We start from the raw sequence: 20,140 nt of genomic DNA, 5'->3' as shown, positions 1-20,140 counted from the left end.
CGCATTTCAGCATAAATGTCCTTAACCCCGAGGACTGAGTTAAATTCTAATATAATAATGAGAATAAATAAAAATAATAATAAAGATTGCTTAAATTGGCTTCAACGGAACTCAAATCCCCAGCCCAGCCCTGTCGCGTTTAAGCCCCGCCCATTCTTTATTGCCGCCTCTCCCCACTTGGAAGCCCCGCCCACCCGCCCGGCACCGCCCATTATAAACCGGGCCCCGCCCCCGGCCCCGCCCCCTCCCGGCTGATTCCAATCTCGCCCTGGCGTTCCATCGGCCCGAGCGGGCGCGAGAGGCGGCGGCTGCTGCGCCTGGGAAGGAGGCGGAGGAAGCGGCAGCAGCAGGAGCAGCAGGAGGGGAGAGGCAGGAAGGAAGCGGCCGCCTGCGAGCTCCGCGGTCATCTGATCGCAGCCCAGCGTCCGGCCGGGAGAGGGACGGAGGGCGACAGCCGCACAGCCGCGAGACCCGCCTGGCCTCCCTCCCCTTGCAGATGCGCCCTGCGCCCCTTCCCCAGCCTGAGCCTCCCCTTCCCCCGATCCTTCATTGATTCCCGAGATCCAGGGTTTCCTCGTGCTTCCAGACCCGGCACATCTCTCCCTCCTTCCCTTTCTCGCCTGTTTTCGTGGCTCTCCTCCTCTCTCTCTCTCTCTCTCTCTCTCTCTCTCTCTCTCTCTCTACCCCGCCCCAGCGAATGTTAGGAAAAGAAAAGGCTGCCAGGTCATTTGGAGAGAAACTTTAAGGTCCTTCCGATTGGCTTAGATCCCTTAGGTGGGGGCGAAACTCCCTGCTTTATTTGACCCTCGTTCTCCCCCCCACCCCTTTCTCTTATTTCACTAACCACCTCTCTCTTCTTCCCACCCCAATTGAAAGTATTGGTCAATGTCTGGTTGTCACCCCTCTGTTTTACCATTTATTTTTTGATACAGGAAGGCTTTTGGAAGGACCTAAATTCCCCTTTTCTGGATATATATATTTTAAAATAATTTCTCTGGTCCTTAATCAGTTCATTCCTTTTTCCTTTTTTTGGCAGAACCACAAATTTTGGTCTGAGGATTTGTATTTTCCCCTCTGGGTTTCCTTTTTTTTAATTTTAAAAGCCACCTTTTGGAATAAATCTTCTGTCCTGTATTATTATTTTTTTGGAAAGTTCTGAATTACTTATTTCCTTTGGAGACCTCAGCGTCAAGCTCTTTGTAAACTGCAACACCCTTTGGCACCCCGCTTCTGAATGTGGGGAAAACAGCTCCTTTGGGGAAAAAAAATATTCTGTCATTTCCTGGTGCTTTTTTCACCTTCCTAATCTTTTTGCTCTGTCCCATCCCATCAGAGGAAGCCTGAGGTCTGAATAAACTGTGGATCTGTGCTACATCTGTGGACTGCCCTCTCTTTTAAAAATCCAAAAACGGCGGATACGCTTTCGACACTGCATTCTACAGATTGTTGACATAGGAAGAAACTCTCTTGGCAGGCTCCAGCGGGTTCCTTTTTGTCATTTGATTTTAAGGAAGCAAAGATCTGGAAAGAGAAGTTTGTAACATCTGCGCTCCAGAAAAAAACAACCCTGGAGGGACTTTTGGCAGAAAGACAGCCTTAAACTTTCTCATTTCTGAGGAAACAACTGCGTTGTCAAATCGACCTGATCTTGCATTTGGAAGTTTTTCAGGATCTTCTGGACACGGGAGGAAGAGAGACTGGCATGCTCAACACCCTGTCCTGATTAACTGCAATGGGGCATTGAGGCAGAACAAATTTCCCACTGGAAAGTGTGGGAGTGAGTGGAGAATCCCTGCAGGGAGCGTGAAAGACACAGGAGGAGGAGCTGACCCAGCACATGAATGGCTGCCAAGGATTATGACCACTTGTTCAAGCTACTCATCATTGGGGACTCTGGTAAGCCTTGGCTCTCTTTCCCTTGTTCCCCAAGTCTTCCATTTTCTCTCTCTTCCCCCCAAACCCACTTTTTCATCTTCTTATATTTGGCTGTTCTGTCTCCTGCTGTCTTTTTCATTCCTCTTTAACTATGCTCCTCTCTCTAAACTCATCTCATTCTTTTCAGTTTTCATTCCACACTTTTCTTTTAACACGTTTCTCCTTATCTGTTTGTTTAAATAGTCTTGGTTTCTTGCATCTTTTCCCTCCTTTGGTCTTCCACCTTGTTTCATATATTCCAATTGGTTATCGGTTCAGCATCCCCTCCGCCCCCACTTAAGCCTATTCCTTGTCATTCTTCCTCTTTGTACTCTTGTTTTTTGTTGTTATTCCCACAGCTCTTTCCTTGTTTCTCTTTCATACCTGCAAACATCCTCATGCAATATAAATGTGCACAAGGTAATAAAAAGGTTACTTTTTAATGAATTTGGAAGTAACTGTGATAGGACTGATAGCGCTCTCTTGCCTTGTAACTTTACCCCGTTAGTATCTGGCTTTATATTGCCTTCTCTCACTATTTTAGCATCCCATAATCCCATGGAGACTTATCTTGTGGGAAGCTTACTCACAGTGTACCAAGAGCTTATTCTGGCTGCATGGCAAGCGTGCAGAAGCAGTTTTTTCCACGAGTCTCCCTTGTGCTAATTTCTAGGATTCCCAGCATCCTTTGGGGCCTAGTTGCGCTAACCTGTGAGGGTTGCCACCTAGAAACATTCACACATAGTTTTTTTCGGGGGGGGGGAGAAAAACAAGGTGTATGAGTTTGCCTGAGCTGCTACTTGGTAGGAGGAAATTATAGTACTTATACTAAAGCTAACCAAGAATGATGCTTCTCAAAATGGCTTCCCAGAATGCTCCTGACTAAGTCATTCTATATACCTGGGTATGTTTCCAATACTCTTCACATTCATTCAAATTTAGCCTGCTATACTTCAGGCCCTGGTCAGCAACTTGCTCTCTTTGCATCTTTCTTAAGATTTCCAACTTGGGCACATTCATACATTTAAAGCACTGTGAGACCACTTTAAACAGTTATGGCTTCCCCCAGAGAATTCTGGGAGCGGTAGTTTGTTAAGCATGCTGAGAGTTACAAGTCCCAGAGTTCCATGGGAAGAGGCATTAAAACACTCCTGAGAATTATAGCCCTGGGAGGGGAATAGGGGGCCTCCTAACAACTCTCGGCATGCTTAACAGAGACCCTCTATTCCAGGCATCCCCAACCTCCAGCCCTCCAGATGTTTTGGACTACAATTCCCATCATCCTTGACCACTGGTCCTGTTAGCTAGGGATCATGGGAGTTGTAGGCCAAAACATCTGGAGGGCCGCAGATGCCTGCTCTATTCCCTGGGGGGTACGATTCTCAGAGTGGTTTAACAGGCAATGCCTCTTCCCAAGGAACTCTGGGAATTTTAATTTGGGGGAGAGGAATAAAAGGTCTCCTAACAACTCTCAGCAGCCTTAAACTACAGATCCCAGAATTCTCTGGGGGAAGCCATGGCTGTTTAAAATGGCATCACAGCCTTTTAAATGATAGACTCATAGAATTGGAAGGGACCACAAGGGTCATATAGTCCAACCCCCTACAATGCAGGAATCTTTCACCCAATGTGGGGCTTGAACCCACAACCCCGAGATTAAGAGTCTCACGCTCTGTCAACTGAGCTATTGCAGCCCAAGTTGGAATATACCCCCATTAAAAGAATGGACCTCAGTTAGTCTTTCCATACTCTTAGTATACGACTGGATATAACCCTTAGTAGCTTGGTGCAGGGAGGGAGGGGAGGGCTCCTAGTTGCTAAGCCATTGTTTAAAATGGGGGTGGGAAGCCTGTGTCCTCCCCAGATATGGTTGGACTCCATCTCCCATAAGCCAGAGCTTTCATGGCCAGTGGTCAGGAATGATGGGAGTTGTAGTCCAGCAACATATGAAGGCCCTCAGGTTAGCCAGCCATGGTTTTAAAGCAGTACCTATTCACCAAATGCATACACAACATGGTTAAGAAAGGTCGTTTAGACTTCAGTGCTACACCTACATATCTAGGAGTAAGCCCAACGTGATTCATGGGACTGACTTCTGAGAAATGTTACCTTACTTTTTAAATCCCCTCCAAAAAAAGGTGGCAAACCATTCTGTTCAACCCATTGCAGTTCCCCTGCAGTGTTTTTGAGCCCTGATCTCCTGCCATCAGTTCCAAAAAAATAATTGGAACCAAAACTCATAAACTTTGCTACCGAGTCCTGTGTGTCTCATATCACATTTTTTGAGGCGGTCTTGTGAATGCCGACTTCTTCCACAGAAATGGAAACAGCTACTAGCAAATAATATCTATATTTCTAGTTCCCCAAGCGGCTTGCTGTCACTCAAATTCAACACACGAGGTTGCTTGTGGGTGTTTTGTACACAGATGAAAATGAGAGACAAGCCCTGTCCTCGGGGTTACAAGACTTTGGTGAGGGAAGTGGAAGAAAAAGGTGGAAGAGGAAGGGGATCAGTTTGACAGTGAGCGAAGAGATGAATTACGATCAGGCTGGGGCTTGGCTGATTCTCTCCCCCCCCCCCCATTGACGGTATTCTTTGCTTGGAAAGGAGTTGTGCAACTGACCCGGCAGTCCTTGTTCCTTGAATGGGGTGAGGTGGAGAGGGCGCCTCCCCCTTTGCCTCTGCAGTCACAGGTCCACTGATAGCTGGAACAGAGCTCTTTCTGAGGCACCGGGTTGGGGGAAGAGAAGCCAGCTCCTTGCAGCTGTTCTCTGATGGCTGGAGCCAGGCCTGTCTCCTTGCTGTGGTGGTTTTCCTGCAAAGGGGTGGATGCAATTCTCTTCTCGCTGGTAGCAAGGCAGCTTCCCCCTTCTGATCTCGCCTCCCCAGCCTTCTCTCCTTCAGGTTGCACACAAAGAACTCCGCCAATCATTCCTATGCAGCTTCTTGGCATTTAAAGTCCTCTATTGCTTCCTGCTGCGAGGCCTTGTCTCGTTTGATATTTATCTTTGTTTCATTTTTCATGCAGTTCCAGACTGGATGTGAATACGCATGTGGGAAGCTGCCTTTCCCTGCCTCTGGCAGTGCTGGCTCTCAGTCAGTATTGGTTGCACTGGCTGGCAGCGGCTTTTGGGGGTTTCAGGCGGGAGCCCTTCCCAGCCCTGTGTGTTTCAGGGTTGAGCCTAGGGCTTCCCAAATTCCAAGTGCGTGCTGAGATTTAAAATGCATCAAAAGCCCAAAGCGGTTGAAGGAAAGAAGCAAGGAGGTGGCGGCTCTGGAAGGAATCCTGTTGTTGTAGCAGTTTGCTGTGCAGAGGGGAAAAAGGATTTGCACGATTCCCTGCCCCAGCCTGCTTACAGTCACACGTGGCAATGAAACAGGAGGTAGAAGTGACTTGGAATTAAACCAGCACCTCTGTCTACTGGTTCGTTAAGGCAGACATAATTTACTAGCCATAGCATCTGGCTGTACAACTGGCAGGTCTGGTTGCTTGGGAGGGGGCTTCCCCCCACAGAATAAATTCGGAAATCAGGTGAAATTCTGGGGCTCAGAAATAGGGTTAAAAGGGGTTAGTGTGGCACCTGCATTCTTGAGGCCTTTATGTCTCATGCGTGCACCTGCTGATGTAATGAAATACCTGAAGGTAGTTAGAGCTTTCCCAGCTGACCAGGGCTGGCAGGCAGAAGGCCTGATTCGATCAGAAAGGGGGAAAGGGATTCACCAGCCAGGAGCGTTCCCATGTATGCGTGGTACTTCTGAGGTATCCTGATGGAACCAGAGAACTAAAATTCCAATCTCTGGAAAATGTTCTGGATTTTCCCCGGAAGTCCCAAATTGCAATCTGGTTTAGTAAACAAAAGCCATGGGGCTCACTTGCAGAGAGCTATTCACAACACGGAAGCTGCCTTGGACTGGCGTTCTACCCCATTCCTTAGGCTCCTACTTTTTTTCTTTTTCAATGAAACAATGATTTTAATTAACGACACTTTTCCAGGGACGGAAATACCCAATAGGTAATTTTCTACCCCACATGGTGATGTCAGTATTGACGGACAACCACCGAGGGGGGTCAGGGGGAATGTGTCACTTTTTGCCTCTAGCAAGAGCCTGGCTACTCTCATTACACAAATTGCATGAAAAGTAAGCCTGCTTTGGTTTGATCATGAGCATCTTTGAGAATCGCTTGGAGAAATGGGGGGAAGGATGAAAGAGGGGGTAGTACAGCTTCTTTGTTTCCCATCTTCTCCTGCTCCAAATCCCTAGGAAAATCCTCCTCTGAAGGTGATGAGAATACAAGTGCATAGATGCTGAGCAGTGGCTCTGATCCCCTCCAGCTTTCTCTGGGGAACCTTTGGAGCCTGCCTTTGGAGACACACAACTGGTAGCTACTTCTCTCTCCCCCTCCTCCTGCCCCAGTTTCTGTTCCCTTCTACACATAGTCAGTGTGAGCACTGAGCATGCTCTGTCCCTATTGGGTTGCCTTTGTAGGTGTTTTCCCCTAAATGGCTGGTGTTCTAATTTTGGTACTTCTGCAAACTTTTGAATTCTCCTTTACCTGCTGATATATCATTTTTTAAATGGCCTTGTTTTGGCTACAGCCCTGTCGGCACCCACCAGCCAAGTTTGCCACTCAGTGATGCTTCCCAAGTAATCTCCATCACCTACTGATGCTAACCCTGGGTTAACTACGCATTCTTCCCTTGCTCACCTCCATCTCCTCCTCCTTTCTCTGTGGCCACTTCTTTGCCAAGTTGCAAATTTTAAGCTTCTCTGGGCAAAGACTTCCTGTTTTGTGTTTCTTTGTAGAACGCTAGGTGCAGGGATGGCAGTATAACAACCCCACCGTAGAAGCCTTAAAAGCCTCCGGGCCGTCTCCTCCCATACAAGCATGTTTATGGGTTAATATAGGGATACCTTTAAAGCCCTAAATGGCCTCGGTCCAGTATACCTGAAGGAGCGTCTCCACCCCCATCGTTCTGCCCGGACACTGAGGTCCAGCGCCGAGGGCCTTCTGGCGGTTCCCTCATTGCGAGAAGTGAGGTTACAGGGAAGCAGGCAGAGGGCCTTCTCTGTAGTGGCGCCCGCCCTGTGGAACGCTTTCCCATCAGATGTCAAGGAAATAAACAACTATCTGACATATTTTTTAATCTTTGTTGGAAGCCGCCCAGAGTAGCAGGGGAAACTCAGCCAGATGGGCGGGGTACAAATAATAATTATCTCCAGGTCTTCTCTGTTTCATCTTTAGAGGTGCATTTGGTGGGACAATACTTTTAAAGCTCTCTTATACCACTTTGACAGTCATGGAGGATCCTGGGAACTGTATTGTGCTCTGAATTCTAGGTCTCTGGGGGAAGCCATGACTGTTATGGTGTAAGAGTTTAAATGAATGGTGTGGATGTGACCTGATATTTTCGTCTCATGAAGATCTTTTTGTAAAAAAAGAATTGGGAACCTTTTGGTTTTGGGCATTCCCTAATGGTTGGTGCAGAGTTTAGGATTCTTGGGCTGTTTCTAGGCAGGTGTTCCTTGTGGGATCGGTGCTCCTCATTGCAGCATCCATACATCAAAATGCCAGTCCGTATTTCTCCCCTTTAAATTTTGGATTAGAAAGGTTCAGAAAAGGGCAGTCAAAATGATTGGGGGGAATAGAACAACTCTCCAACAAAGAAAGGTTGCAGCATTTCAGACTTTTTGGTTTAGAGAAACAGTGCGTAAGAGTTGACAGAAGTTGACGAAATTATGCATAGCATGAAGAAAAAGGATAGACAAATGTTTTTCTCAGTCTCTCCACGCTAGAATTTGTGGACATTCAGTGAAACTAATGTTGGAAGATTCAGGACAGAGAAGAGAAAGCACTGAGTTACTTTGTAAAGCACAATGTGTATTTGTATGAGAGAAACAAAGGTAGGGATATATATTTTCTAGATAAAAATGTGTAACATGTAACCAGGCACAAAATAGTTTAAAAGTTATTTGTATGCAGTAATGGCAAGCCAAAAATGAAAAGAAAAAAGACAGAACACCAGGTGCTAGAAATAAGATTTACTCCAGGTCTGATGTATTTTATAAAAAACAAAACCAAAACCAAAAACCTTCCTCAGGAGCGCTGTAAATATATGAGTAACATACACAGGAAATCAGCTATTAAGTACTGTACAAAATACTGTATAATAATGGGTTCCAGCTGATATAAATGGTTTGTTAATGGTTTTTTTTTTGCTTACTTTTGAGCCTCACTAATGGGAATTTTTGGTAGTTCTCGATATTTAGGAGTTGCCTCATTTGTATGTTTTCTGCTTTCAGCAAGGTTTCGTTATACATTTTGTTTACACACCTTCAATTCCTCCACTAACTTTTTCTTTTTACAAGAGTTAGATTGAAAACTTTTGTCTGGTAATATATTCAGTACAGTGGTCCCTCTGGTTACATACTTAATTCATTCCGGAGGTCCCTTCTTAACCTGGAACTGTCCTTAACCTGAAGTACTACTTTAGCTAATGGGGCCTCCTGCTGCTGCTGCGCCACTGCTCCGCAATTTCTGTTCTCATCCTGAAGCAAAGTTCTTAACCCGAGGTACTATTTCTGGGTTAGCGGAGTCTGTAACCTGAAGTGTATGCAACCTGAAGCGTATGTAACCTGAGGTACCACTGTATGTGATTGTGTGAATGGAGGTCTCTTCAGGCATTCAGCTGAACATGCGAGTGCCAAACTATGTAGGGTGTGTGCGCACGCATTCATGCCAGGTCTGACTCCGGTATGGTTGTGCTTGCTCTCCCCTTGCTCAGCCACCGTGTTCTGCTTTGTAAGTCTCTTTGAGCTGCTTTTGTCGGGGGGAAAGTTAAGTAAAATTAATTGATGATAATGTTTCATGGGGAACTCTGCATAGGGATTCGATTTGCAATTGCTCAAACGCGAGGAAAACACTGCGCGGTCGAGAACTCTGATAATGGCACCTGAATAAGTGTTATGCATTATATTTTGGACTTGCTATCCCATTTCTTACATGTATTGTTTGTATATTTATACTGCCCTGAGGAAGTATTCCTTCCCCCAAAACACTTTGGGCCTGGAATAAATTTCTGGCACTTGGGATTCTTTCCTCTCTTACTGCCTGCTGTTGATGCCACCCGGCCTTTGCGCGTAGCAAAATGGCAACCGCGAGGGCGTCCTTCCATTTTGGAGTGGCGCAGGGAGGCCTCTGTATCTCCTCGAGGGCCCAAAGGCGTCACTCTGTGTGCGAAGGGGGCCTGTTGAATTTGCAACCACTTGGCAGGGAGGCCGGCGTGCATCAGGAGCTTTAAAGTATTGCTGTAACTCTGCTGAAAAAAGGGTGGCGGCGGAGTGGGCTTGCAAAGCTGAGGGGACAAGACACTCTTTCAGGGTCAGGTCAACAGGTGACATCATGCATTAGAAGGGTTGAGTTTGTCACGTGGACACCTGTGGAGGTGGCTCTGCCCAGTTATGCCGCATGAGGTAATATTGACACGGTTACAACTGCAACCTTGAGAGATGCCTCCCTGTCATCCAGTTTCCTCCTCTGAACACTCCCTCCTGCTCCATATCCCACTTATGAATGGTGCAGTGTGCTCAGTGACTCCCCACAAATAAATTCACTTGCATATATCCCATTTTCTCTCTCTGCCCCACCTCCCCCCAATGCAGATTGTGTTCCCCGAAGTCATGTGAGCTAATCCAGAGTCCTCATGCCTCCCCACCCCCCATAATCCCTTGCTGCTCTCTGCCCTTGAATGGGATACAATAGCTTTGGGTGGGAGTGGCCGTCTTGAGCAAATACGCCGGTCAGGTGTGTTTGCTTTGGGTGGGGAGCTGGCAACCTTTGCTGAGGTGATTATGTTTGCATCAGAGGCTGTCGAAAACAAAGCTGGGAGGATGTTAAAGATCCATCCTATATAAAGTTTGTGCAACCTGTTTCTTTCTTTCTTTTCCTGTCCAGGGGTGGGGAAAAGCAGTCTTTTACTTCGCTTTGCGGACAACACCTTCTCTGGTAAGTGCTGCCCTCTGTTCTCACTCATTAGATACCCGGTGTGGGACTCGGACCCAAGAGTGACCAGGGTTCGAATCCCCGCTCAGCTACGAAACTCAATCTGCACCATCAGAATGAAGTTCAGGAGCCAAAAAGTCGTATTGAAAAAGATGACTTTTGAACTGTCTGCTCCCAAAATGGCAACTAGGCACTCCATTTTTGCGACTGTAACCCTGGTTTAAGCAGCCATTTGGCACCTAGCTTATAGATATGAGTTTCTAACGCTGGAGCCACATATGCCGCCTTGAGCGCTTTGGAAGAAAATGGGATAAATAAAGAGCCGTTCTCAACACAGAGATCAGGTAGGAGCCAAGACTGCCAACCTATCAATCATATTGCAACAGCGGCCATATTCGCTCATTCTTTCAGCCTCTGCCTCAGGTCTTATGAAAGGGAGAGCAGGGACGAGCCCATTGTCCCCACTGCCTCTTGCACGTTTCCCATTCATGCAGCCCCTTTCCATGTGTTGGAGGGCTGAATGCCAGCAGAAGGGGCTACGGGAAAAGGCTCCCTATGTAATGTAGAACCCAGATCTTCCTGCAGTCTTAAACCACGCAGAGTCTGCTTGAGTAGAGCAGAGTCCTCGCTGCAGGTATTCAGATGAAGATGAGACACTTGCCCAAAGCCAACCTGTGAATCCGTGGCTAAAGGTGGGATTATCCCCTAGACCCAACCTGCATCTCATCCCAGTTTTATCCACTGTGATGACTGCAATGTCCTTTGGTGTTTCAGCCACCACATCGTAAGCGCCCTTTGACTCCAAGAATTATGAGTTGCCTGTTTTATGGTCACCTGTTTCTATCTCTGTGTTCTACATATTTTTATCTTCCTGTTATCTGTAGTTCCCCGTGTGTGTGTGTGTGTGTGTATATTTCGGGGGGGAGTGTGCTTTCCCACTGGAAAATTTCTAATTTTGTTAAATCTCCCTGCCAGTATTTTTCTCCTCCTGTACTCTGACTTCCCTTCTGCATGTCTCTCCCAGGCAGCTATATCACAACCATTGGGGTAGATTTCAAGATACGGACGCTAGTGATAAATGGAGAGCGAGTGAAACTGCAGATCTGGGACACGGCTGGACAGGAACGGTTCCGAACCATCACTTCCACGTAAGCATGGCACAGATGTGGGGTATGCCTGGGTATTCTAGGGGCAGGATGGAGGGTGGAGGTTATTTTGAACTCTTTTTGAGTGATGTGGATTGGCTCTGATGCACGTATGTGGGGAGCAAGCCACCTTGAAACTTAGTTAACAGGTGGGATATAAATCCACAATGAAAAGATGTGGAAGGTTTGGGATTTCTGGTTTCAGAGCAAATAACCCTTTTTTCATGTTTTCTGGGAGAGGCGCAGAGGTTTATTCTAGGATAGGGAACCCATTTTACGGTCTTTCTTTCTCCTGTGACAGGTATTACCGTAACACGCATGGTGTCATCATCGTCTATGATGTGACGAACGCGGAGTCCTTTGTTAATGTCAAGCGTTGGCTGCACGAGATTGGGCAGAACTGTGACAGCGTCTGCAAGATCTTGGGTGAGTGAATCAGAGTTGAAATCCTAGCTTCCCACATTCAGTCGTCTAGTGTTTAACGGACATGTGTTCACAGTATACTGAAACCTAGTTATCTAAGCTGAAGGCCAAAAGATTTTCCCAAGATGCAGTGCTCTTATTCATGCCAGGTCAGGTGGAAGCAGATAAGTATGACTTGTATTTTAACTTTGGGATGTACCAGTGGGTTTGGGGAACAGGAAGCCTAAGCCCTGCGGTTTAGGCTAGAATCACACAGAATCTCATAGTGCATTCTGGTTAATCTAGGAGCAAATATGCACTTCTGAGCCATCAGTGGAAGTTCTTTCTGGACTGCTGTGGCTTCATTTGTGGATGGAACAGGCTGTGGAGGTGATGATTTAACCCCCTTTAGAAATATTAGAAATTGCCTAACATTTTCTAAGCGTTGTACGTATATTAAGAGGCAAGATGCTCTGCCCGCAGGCTCACAAGCAAATAGACGTGATACAAAAAAGGAAGGAATGGAGATCAAAGCAAATGCTGGCGCAGCCAAAGGATGGTCTCCCCGCCCCCAGTGTTCTTTCTGGGAGGCAGCAGGGGGTATAGCCTTCATGCAGCCCTAAGTCACCTGTCTGGTGGTGCACTGTGTTTCTTCTTGCCAGGAGAAGGGAAGCACTGCATCCTGTGTGCAGTTGCTTGGAGTGGGGTTCAGACCATGTGCACTTAATGGGTAGCAGGGTCTTGGGCAGATAATTTCCCCCCCATCACCTCCTTTCTGATCCTTAAAAAACAAAACAAAAAAACTTAAGGTACCAGGGCTTGAACTTGGACTTTCCATGTGAGAAGCATGTGCTGTACAACTGAGCTAAGGTCACAGGTGGCTTTAAAGCTTTTTCTAGGGAAAGTTGTTCCTATCAACTTAAATTGGTGCAATAAATGGCTCTCTGATCTAACCTGACAATCTGGTTTCTGTTGAGCGGTTGTACTGCCTTGGCTTGGTAGCTTATGGGGCAATTTTCCTTTGAATACTCTGGTTTGGGAATTAGCTGCACTCTTTTTGTCTATACCGCTGGTACTCTTACAGTATTTCCTCTGGTAATAATTAAGGCTGTTGGATCCCTCTTTGTTGCATTTGATTCCGCTTCTGATTCCTCCTCCTTCCTCTCCCCCAAATTGTCATCAGTGGGTAACAAATGCGAGGACCCATCGCGGAAGCAAGTGGAGACAGCCGATGCCCGGCGGTTCAGTGAGCAAATGGGAGTCCGCCTCTTTGAAACCAGCGCCAAGGAAAACCTCAATGTGGAAGAGGTATTGGACCGGGGTGTGGGTGAGGGTGGAGACGGGAAGAATGAAAACACACAGTACCTATAGAGCAGGGATGGGGAACCAATTTGGCCCCCCCAAACCACGCCCCCTTGTCCCTCAGTGAGGTCAACTGGTGGGTAGGAGGATAGGGTTTAATCCTGCATTGGTTGTGAACAGGACTGCATAGCCTAGTCGGCAGGATTTACTTTTGAGTCATCAGTGAATTAAATATCGGAACCTTAAATGGGAAGTGGGGTGGGCCTCTTCCTTTTCAAGTTCCTGATCTTGGGGACTTGAAAGAGAAGAGGGAGGTTTGCAAAAAGCCTTTGCAAGCCTCTTTGCTCGCCTTTCAGCTCCAGAGCTTGTTCTGATCTTCGAGCGTGTGGGAGAAGAGGCTTGCAAAAGGGGTTTTGATTGGTGGGTGCCCTTGCTGCATGTCAGTCACGAGGCACAATAATGTGATTGACAGGTAGGTGCTCTCTCAGCCACCCATCCACTTTATCCTGCGAGGCGGATCCTGATAAGGATTTGGCCTGTGGAGCCAAGAATATCCCCCACTCCCTATTAGAGAAATGCCTCTGTGCCTAATGGGTGTGTGTGTGTATGCGCGCGCGTTGTTGGTAGGGAAAGGCAGGCTCATCACTCTGTATTTTTCCTCCGCTACAGATGTTCAATGCCATCACAGCCATGGTGCTCCGGACTAAACAGGAAAATCTGGCACGGCTCCAGCAGCAGAATGAGGTTGTCAAAATCAACAAACCCAAAAAGAAACCCTCCGTCAAGAAATGCTGCTGAAGGGACAGCCCCTGTGTTCTCCTCTTCCTCCCCGCCCCAAAATCCTGAGAATGACTGACCGGACTGTGGAAGGGCTGGTTGGGTGGGTAAAAGTAGCTGCCGTTATGTGTGCATGTGTGGTGGGGGAAGGGGGGGGGCCTGGAATCCTGGCAGGAGGGCACGGGAGTCTGTGTGAAATAATGCCCACAGCACTGGAATGGCACTCCCCTCCCCACAACCCTTGGAGAGGTTGAGTTGCTGGAATGGAAAAATCTATATACTGGCGCTGAAATCCCTTCTTGCGTTGGGGATAGAGGCAGGGGAACATTGAAGAGCATTAAAAACAAACAGTGCTGAAACAAATTGCATAAAGGTGATGAATAGGAGGATGAGGGGCATTTTCTACTTCCAGAAAACAAAAATAACCTCTGCAGTGTTGCCTATAAACTCTCTTCTCATGTATTTTACTTCTCGTCTTCCTCTGCCCTCCATTCCCACCCTGTGTTGCCATGGCGCAGTGCAGCTCGAGTATCCATTGTTGGGTCACTGTGATACGTGTGTGTGTGTCGCGGGAGAAAGATGTGTATTTCTTTTTAAGGGGGGAGGACAATACAGCTGTACCTGTGACTAATGAGGGGTAGGATGAAACTGGGGGAATCCAGTGCCTCAATTCACAATACTTCACCTAGCAATAGTGGGGATTGCCCCAATTTTCTTCTTGGCTTGCGTTTGCTAAGAAATGTGGTCAGAATACTGTCCTGAGGCCTGGGTTAAAAACCAGGGTGCAAACCTCTCCCACTGGGTCTGGAATAGGATTGTTCATCTCTTCCCCATAACCCCTTCTCCAGTCTCAGAGCAATTTGTCATGTATATTCATATTCAAAACAAGGCTGGGGTTGGAAAGGTCTCTTTGAAACCTCCCTGCCTTGTATTAGCAATTGGGGTACCATCCTGTCAGCCCAGCCTCCCTCCTGAAACCGAGGAACTAATCAGAAGGTGTGTATATGCCAAACTTGGAATATGAAACACTCTTTGGATCTGGGAGGTGGGTCTCCACCCCGCAACTCCAAAATGGTGGGTACAACAGGGTTGAAATTGTATCTGCCCTCCCACCTCTGTCTTTAAATATGGGGACCTTCTGACTGTGCAATACGTCTGCTTCATGAATTATTTTATATACACAAAAATGAATTATGTACATAATTAAAACATCTTGTGTTAACCCACTGCTAATGGCATTAAACCTGTCAAGGAGACACCACTGTTCAATAAAGAAATTTAGATATGAAACCACCTCTTATTCTTTTATTTCTCCAAAGCGTGGCTACCCATCCTTTGGTGCCAAGAGGGATTTTTTTTGTCATATTTCCATCTGTTGGTACCCTCTGGAGTAACATCTTGTTTTCAGCTCTCTGGAAGTAAAAGGTCAAGATGCTGCTCCCGCAAGGAAAGAGAAAATGATAGTTGATCTTCACACAAACATTTTTTTTTTGTAGGGTGGGGTATCAGCTCTCTGATAAAATAAAAAGGAGAAGTTCAGAAAGCTCATTTTGAAATTGCTTCTAAATAGCAATATTAACATTCTAAGTCATAGCACCTTGAGACACCACAGTTGCACTTTTTCCTAAGTACTGGCATCTTTCCTATTGGAAAAGAAAATAGTAATATGCACACACACCAGAAATGACCACTCACACATTTTTACATCTAGTAGAGGGGAGAGGATCAGATCATTGCAGTTGGTTGAAAAATGATGGGTGTTCCTATGTTGCTGTAAAAAAAATTGCAATCAAATGTGTTTATGCTGGATAATGATGTCGTTTGTTGAAAGTCTGACAGGCCAACCGGAAAAAGAGAGTTTTGGCTTTAGACCAAGATGGGTGAAAGCTCATATTTCCATTTCCTCTTGTATTGTTGCTGCTGCTTGCTGAGGCTGTGCAGGAGAGCTGAGGGCAGATGGGATAGCCATCAATGTCCGGATACTGTGAAAGCCTGAGTTACTAGGAGGGCTCCAAAGGACCACTTCTGTACAAGGATTCCTGTAAGAATGAGGGAGGATGCTAGTTACTGATGCAAATGATTTTGCTTTCCAGTGTTCCTCTTTTCTTCCCAAGTCTTGTGCTATACTTACAGAGAAAGAAATACCTCTTCAGGCACAAGGCTGACTCCTCCAACGGGCTCTTGTAGGAAGGAAGGATGTGCCAGTATGGGGCAATCTGCCATAATGAATTCCCCATCCACAAGCACACTGTTGTGCTCATCCTCATCTGAACTAGCTTCTTCACTTGCTCCATCTTGGGACAGCCTAAGAGAGAGAAAATCTCACACAATGAAGCCTTGTTATTCTGCTTCTCTGACTGCCCCCCTCACAAAGCAGTGGTCCCCAGTACCTCTGCTGCAGTTCTTTCAAGCGTGCATATGCCTCCTGCCACTTGGGATCTTCATCGTAGAGAGGGAAACCATTGGAGCTGTAGACATGGTCATTGTCCAGGCTAAGAGAGTTGAAGCGGGCAGCCATCTTGTCCTCTGAGAGGAAGTGTTTGGAACTGGGTTCCCTGTTGGGGCACAGAGAGCAATGGCAAGGAGTCCAGGGTCCAGTGACACCAATCCTGTCCTGTACCAATTCATGCCAAGCTCACTTTCCCCACTCTGCCCTTCAGCATGGCCCATCATGCACTGTAGCACATTAAAAGTTCATTTGGCATTTTTAGTGTCGGATACAAAAAGCACACACTTACTTAAATGAAAATTGCATGGTCAATAGTTTATTCATTGTTCTCAGAAAACTACAATGGAATATATTTAATCAGCAAAAAAAAAAAAAAAAAAGCTTTTAAGAAAAAAACATGATGCAATTGTAACCTGTATATGGAAGAAGAAAGTGGATTATGAATATGGAAGTTTCTAGCCCCAATCGCTTCATGCACCAGCCATAACTCCTCATCTTATGTCACACTTACTGATCTCTATGCTCCAGATGGCGTTTGAAAGCGAAGGATGTTGACCGGCACCTAAAACAAAAAGCTACAGTTGTACTCGAGACCCAAAGATCCCCCCACACTAGTTGCTCTTCTCCCACTGGCCTACTCTTTTACCATAATTATAAAAGCTGTGCTTCTTCCTCTTTGCAGACCCCAAAGTCCATGGATTTGCAGGACCCCTCCTTCCTTCCTCACAGCACTGAATTAGGTTTTTTCTCTTCTCCCCACCCAAACCCACCCAGGGCCATAGCTAGGGAGTGGTGAGGTGGGGCCCAGCCAGGGGCGCAGGCAAGGAGGGGAGCAAAATTGGCTAAAAATATGTACATAAATAGGTCTATAAATAAAAGGTTTTAAATAGGAGTGTGAATTGAATTGGTTGGGGGCGGGGTTGGAGGAGAGGCGGAAAGAGGAGCTAATTTGTCCATGGCTAGGGGGCGCAATCTGGACGGTTCTGCCAGGGGCGCAAGATCACCTAGCTACAGCTTTAAGGCCCTTTACAGAACCAGAATGCTTGAAGGACTGCGTACTTCTATTTATACCTTAAGATATTTAGCCAATAATCTTCTACAAGTGTACCTGCCATCTGAGACAAGGTATGAGACAGCAGGAGTGAAATACCTCCCCCAGAGAGGCTTGCCTAGTGCCTACTTTGTTATTTTGCTGGGAAGTAAATACATTTAAAATGTTTTACACTGCTGAGTTTCACTGTCTTGTTACAGTTATTTTACCTAAATTGTGTGTGAACTGTATTGTAAAGTGCCTTCAGAATATATAAAGTCCTGTAATCAATTAAGCTCCCTGAAAGTTTATGACTGTAGCCCACTGTCCGCCCTTTTGCCTCTTTCCTTCAGAACTAAGCTGCAAAATAAAAAGCCCAACAAAATGACTGCATTTTCCTTCTCTGGCATGTTTTTTAAAGCTTCCAGCAGGTCGGTCACCTTTTTGCCTGTGAATAAATGCCAGAGAGGTGGGTGCTATCAAAATCCACTTTTCTCTCCCTCAGCCCATCCTCAAAATGTATCCTTTCCTCTTCACCCAAGCAAAAAGCCTCATTGTGCACATGCTTACCGGGACTGCTGTATTTTACTGAAGTTCACCAAGCCCTGGCTTTGCCTTATCCATGGCATTCTGCGTGCTGTGTGCCGCTGCCTGCTGGAGGGCATGGTGTGGCTCCAACCCCTGCTCCCAGCCAAGAAGGAGCAGCACGTGGATGGGCTGGATGGAATAATTGTTGGCGATTGCTGGCCAGTTGTCTGATCCATCTGTGAGGTAAAACATAAAGGGGGTTAAACTGAGACTCTCCTCTGTAGCGCTAATCCTGCCCTGAAACACTGTTAGTGCAAGGGAGCTCCTGAATCACACTAACCTGTGAAAAAGCTGTCTATTTTTAAAGGATTGTTCTGGAGCCTTCAGCCCAATGCAAAGTGGAGCTAGTATATTGATGGAAGTGGGTCGCTGAAAAGGATTTGAGAGAGCATCTTAGGGTTTATACTTGGTTCAGGCAGAACACTGACCAGGCCTGAAGAGCCTTCCCATTACCCTGCATATGACTGAGCATGGCCGATGATCCTCTGAAGCTGTGCACTTTAGGGGGCAATTGATATGAGCAAGGAAGCTGGTCTCACGTGATCTTTTTATTAAGTGGGCCCTTTGCATACTGTTTAATTCTATTTGTTCCTATTTTGTCTGTAAGCCGCCTCAAGTCTCTGCCGGGGAAAAGGGGTGGTGCATGCATGTATAAATTCCTTTGAAAAGCCACTGCATTAGATATTGCACCTGTTGTCTTCAGGCGCTTTTCCAGCTGCTCATTTTGAGACGTAAGGCTGAGTCCCACATACAAAGCTCCTTCCTGTTTCTTATCAGGTAAGGTCTTTATCAGAGGGGTCTCTGCAGATGCTCGTTAGGTTTCCAACACCTTAATTAAGCAAAGTGTTTCCATCAGATAGTGGTGGTCTTTACATTGGATAACTCTTGGAAGTTGTGCATAAATCTAGAACACAGTGTGTCTATTCAAAGTAATACCTGATGTAAGGTTACCAGATGTCCCTGTTTCCGGGGGACAGTCCCTGCATTTACAAATCAGTCCCCTGACAAATTCCATCTATTTAGTAGGAAGTTGAAAAGTGTCCCTGGATTCATTGAAAAAAAATCTGGTAACCTTAACCTGATGGCTGTGTAGGATTCAGTTCTACCATCCTTAAAAGTGTTATGTGTGGTTTTGATTTTGAGGTTGCTAATGTGTTAGTGATAAATCTGAAACTGCCCCTTTTTGTCCTAAAGGCTCATGATATAAAAAGGACAGCAGGTCGCTCTCCCGTGATCCTTAAGGCCACTTCAGGATAAAGGAAGTTTGCCTTGACCCGACTAGCGCTTAGCTCTGCCTGCCAAGGTTTGGGAATCCCAGCAGCCTTTGCGCTCACAGGCAGCCATTTAAAGGCGCTCCCATGATGCCTTGCTACAGGGCTAACCGAAATAACGGAATCCCAAGATGCTTTGCGCTCGCGGAGCTTTGCCACAACCTGGTGGGCGTGTCCACTCCACAGGAAAGGGCGTGGTTATATTCAAGGTGGGGCAGGGCGCCCCTTGATTCTCTGAGGCACGTGCGGCTAACGCTGTGCGGTGGAAGGAACGTGACGCCAGTAACGGTCGGTGCAGACAGGCACGCGCGAGGGGGAGGCGGGTTAGAATGCGGGTCTAGAGATAGCGTCTGCGCATGCGCCGTTAATATAGCGGCAGGGGATTCAAAAATATATCTCTCTTACCGGTCGGAGTGTGTTCCTCACGCTGCTCTTCACAATGGCGGCGCTTCTACAGCAGCCTGGGGAACCAGCAGGGTGTAAACCAGCCACCAAATTTCGTTTTCACGTGACGAGCGAGGAGGGGGGGGAAACCTCCGATACTCGCGCGAAGTGTGCCGGGAAACGTAGTTCCTTTTTACACTCTCGGTCCATGTTGCTTTGACCGCGCAGCCTCCGAATCCCGTCGTGCCTTGCGCTTTCTCGTCGCTCCGGCTCTTTGTAATCATAGAGACGAGACAAAGTCTCAAGGGCTCGTGCGCGCGCCCCCTAGTGTCCGACTTTGGCATTGGCCTCGTTAAGTGAAGGATAAAGGAAAGCGCGTCGCTTCTGCACCGAATGAAAGCGCGTCTGGCTCCCATTGACCGGGGCGGGTTTGCATGAGCAATTTAACATCGCGGTCGTTTGCGTGCTTACTCAGAAGTAAGTCCCACTGTGTTCAATGGGCTTACTCCTCGGGCAGTGTGCATAGAGTGTGCGCTTTGCCTGGACCAACGTTTGCTGCAATGCGGCTCCTCTTTTTGCTCCGCGCTCAGCATTATCAAGTTTTTTTTTTTTAATTTTATTTTAAAGGGAACTCTGCATTTCTGTTAAGCTGCTTTTCTTATAAAATCGAACTCAAGGTAGCCTGATACAAAAAACATACAGTATAAGTATCGCAGCCAAAATTAAAACTCAAAACCAAGGCAGCTAACCATCAAAATATAAATCGTGACCAAATTAAACAAGCAGTAGCAAAACAAAAGCGTTATGTTGACCCATGGGGCATTTTAAAAACTCACATTAGATGCAGTGTTTACATCTCCTTTTGTCGAGGGAAC

General features: G+C 46.7%; 3 protein-coding genes across 5 annotated transcripts in view; 2 read left to right on the top strand and 1 right to left on the bottom strand.

Moving 5' to 3' along the window:
- The first annotated feature begins 1,130 nt into the window (after window positions 1-1,130).
- LOC308461749 (ras-related protein Rab-35-like) lies at window positions 1,131-14,833 on the top strand. The gene is made up of 6 exons (XM_080978872.1): window positions 1,131-1,896; window positions 9,870-9,920; window positions 10,942-11,065; window positions 11,364-11,488; window positions 12,648-12,772; window positions 13,436-14,833. The coding sequence occupies exons 1-6, from the start codon at window positions 1,842-1,844 to the stop codon at window positions 13,562-13,564; spliced, it is 609 nt and encodes a 202-aa protein (XP_080834998.1). The 5' UTR covers window positions 1,131-1,841; the 3' UTR covers window positions 13,565-14,833.
- HCFC1R1 (host cell factor C1 regulator 1) lies at window positions 14,827-19,554 on the bottom strand. Of its 2 annotated transcripts, none has more exons than XM_080978870.1 (6): window positions 19,287-19,554; window positions 17,593-17,786; window positions 16,504-16,554; window positions 15,934-16,098; window positions 15,675-15,848; window positions 14,827-15,582 (listed from the first exon to the last, which is right to left on the bottom strand). In XM_080978870.1, exons 2-6 carry the CDS (start codon window positions 17,784-17,786, stop codon window positions 15,432-15,434), a joined length of 735 nt encoding a protein of 244 aa, XP_080834996.1. In that variant the 5' UTR covers window positions 19,287-19,554; the 3' UTR covers window positions 14,827-15,431. The 2 variants fall into 2 exon arrangements, with proteins under 2 accessions (XP_080834996.1, XP_080834997.1); XM_080978871.1 differs by lacking the exon at window positions 19,287-19,554 and adding an exon at window positions 17,891-18,977.
- The window catches only part of THOC6 (THO complex subunit 6), a 9,224-nt gene continuing 8,121 nt past the window's right edge, over window positions 19,038-20,140 (top strand). The window contains exon 1 of one of the 2 annotated variants that reach the window (XM_080978867.1): window positions 19,038-19,169. The gene's annotated coding sequence lies outside the window, so the exon portion shown is untranslated. Of the gene's footprint in view, window positions 19,170-19,607; window positions 19,743-20,140 lie in introns of those variants that run through there. The other variant, XM_080978868.1, reaches the window with a different exon arrangement.

This window comes from Podarcis pityusensis, assembly GCF_964106645.2.
Source record: "Podarcis pityusensis genome assembly, chromosome: 13".
Lineage (NCBI taxonomy): Eukaryota > Metazoa > Chordata > Lepidosauria > Squamata > Lacertidae > Podarcis > Podarcis pityusensis.
This window is presented reverse-complemented; position numbering and strand designations above follow the sequence as displayed.

What these genes read in the sequence shown, in the direction of transcription:
- LOC308461749 (XM_080978872.1), top strand. Translation starts at nt 1,842, where the DNA reads ATGGCTGCCAAGGATTATGACCACTTGTTCAAGCTACTCATCATTGGG. An exon ending in TTCCGAACCATCACTTCCAC is followed by an intron (nt 11,066 to 11,363) that starts GTAAGCATGGCA and finishes CTCCTGTGACAG; the next exon opens with GTATTACCGTAACACGCATG. An exon ending in CAGCGTCTGCAAGATCTTGG is followed by an intron (nt 11,489 to 12,647) that starts GTGAGTGAATCA and finishes AATTGTCATCAG; the next exon opens with TGGGTAACAAATGCGAGGAC.
- HCFC1R1 (XM_080978870.1), bottom strand. Translation starts at nt 17,786, where the DNA reads ATGGATCAGACAACTGGCCAGCAATCGCCAACAATTATTCCATCCAGC. An exon ending in AGTAAAATACAGCAGTCCCG is followed by an intron (nt 16,555 to 17,592) that starts GTAAGCATGTGC and finishes TTTTTGTTTTAG; the next exon opens with GTGCCGGTCAACATCCTTCG. An exon ending in CATCTGGAGCATAGAGATCA is followed by an intron (nt 16,099 to 16,503) that starts GTAAGTGTGACA and finishes GTGCCCCAACAG; the next exon opens with GGAACCCAGTTCCAAACACT.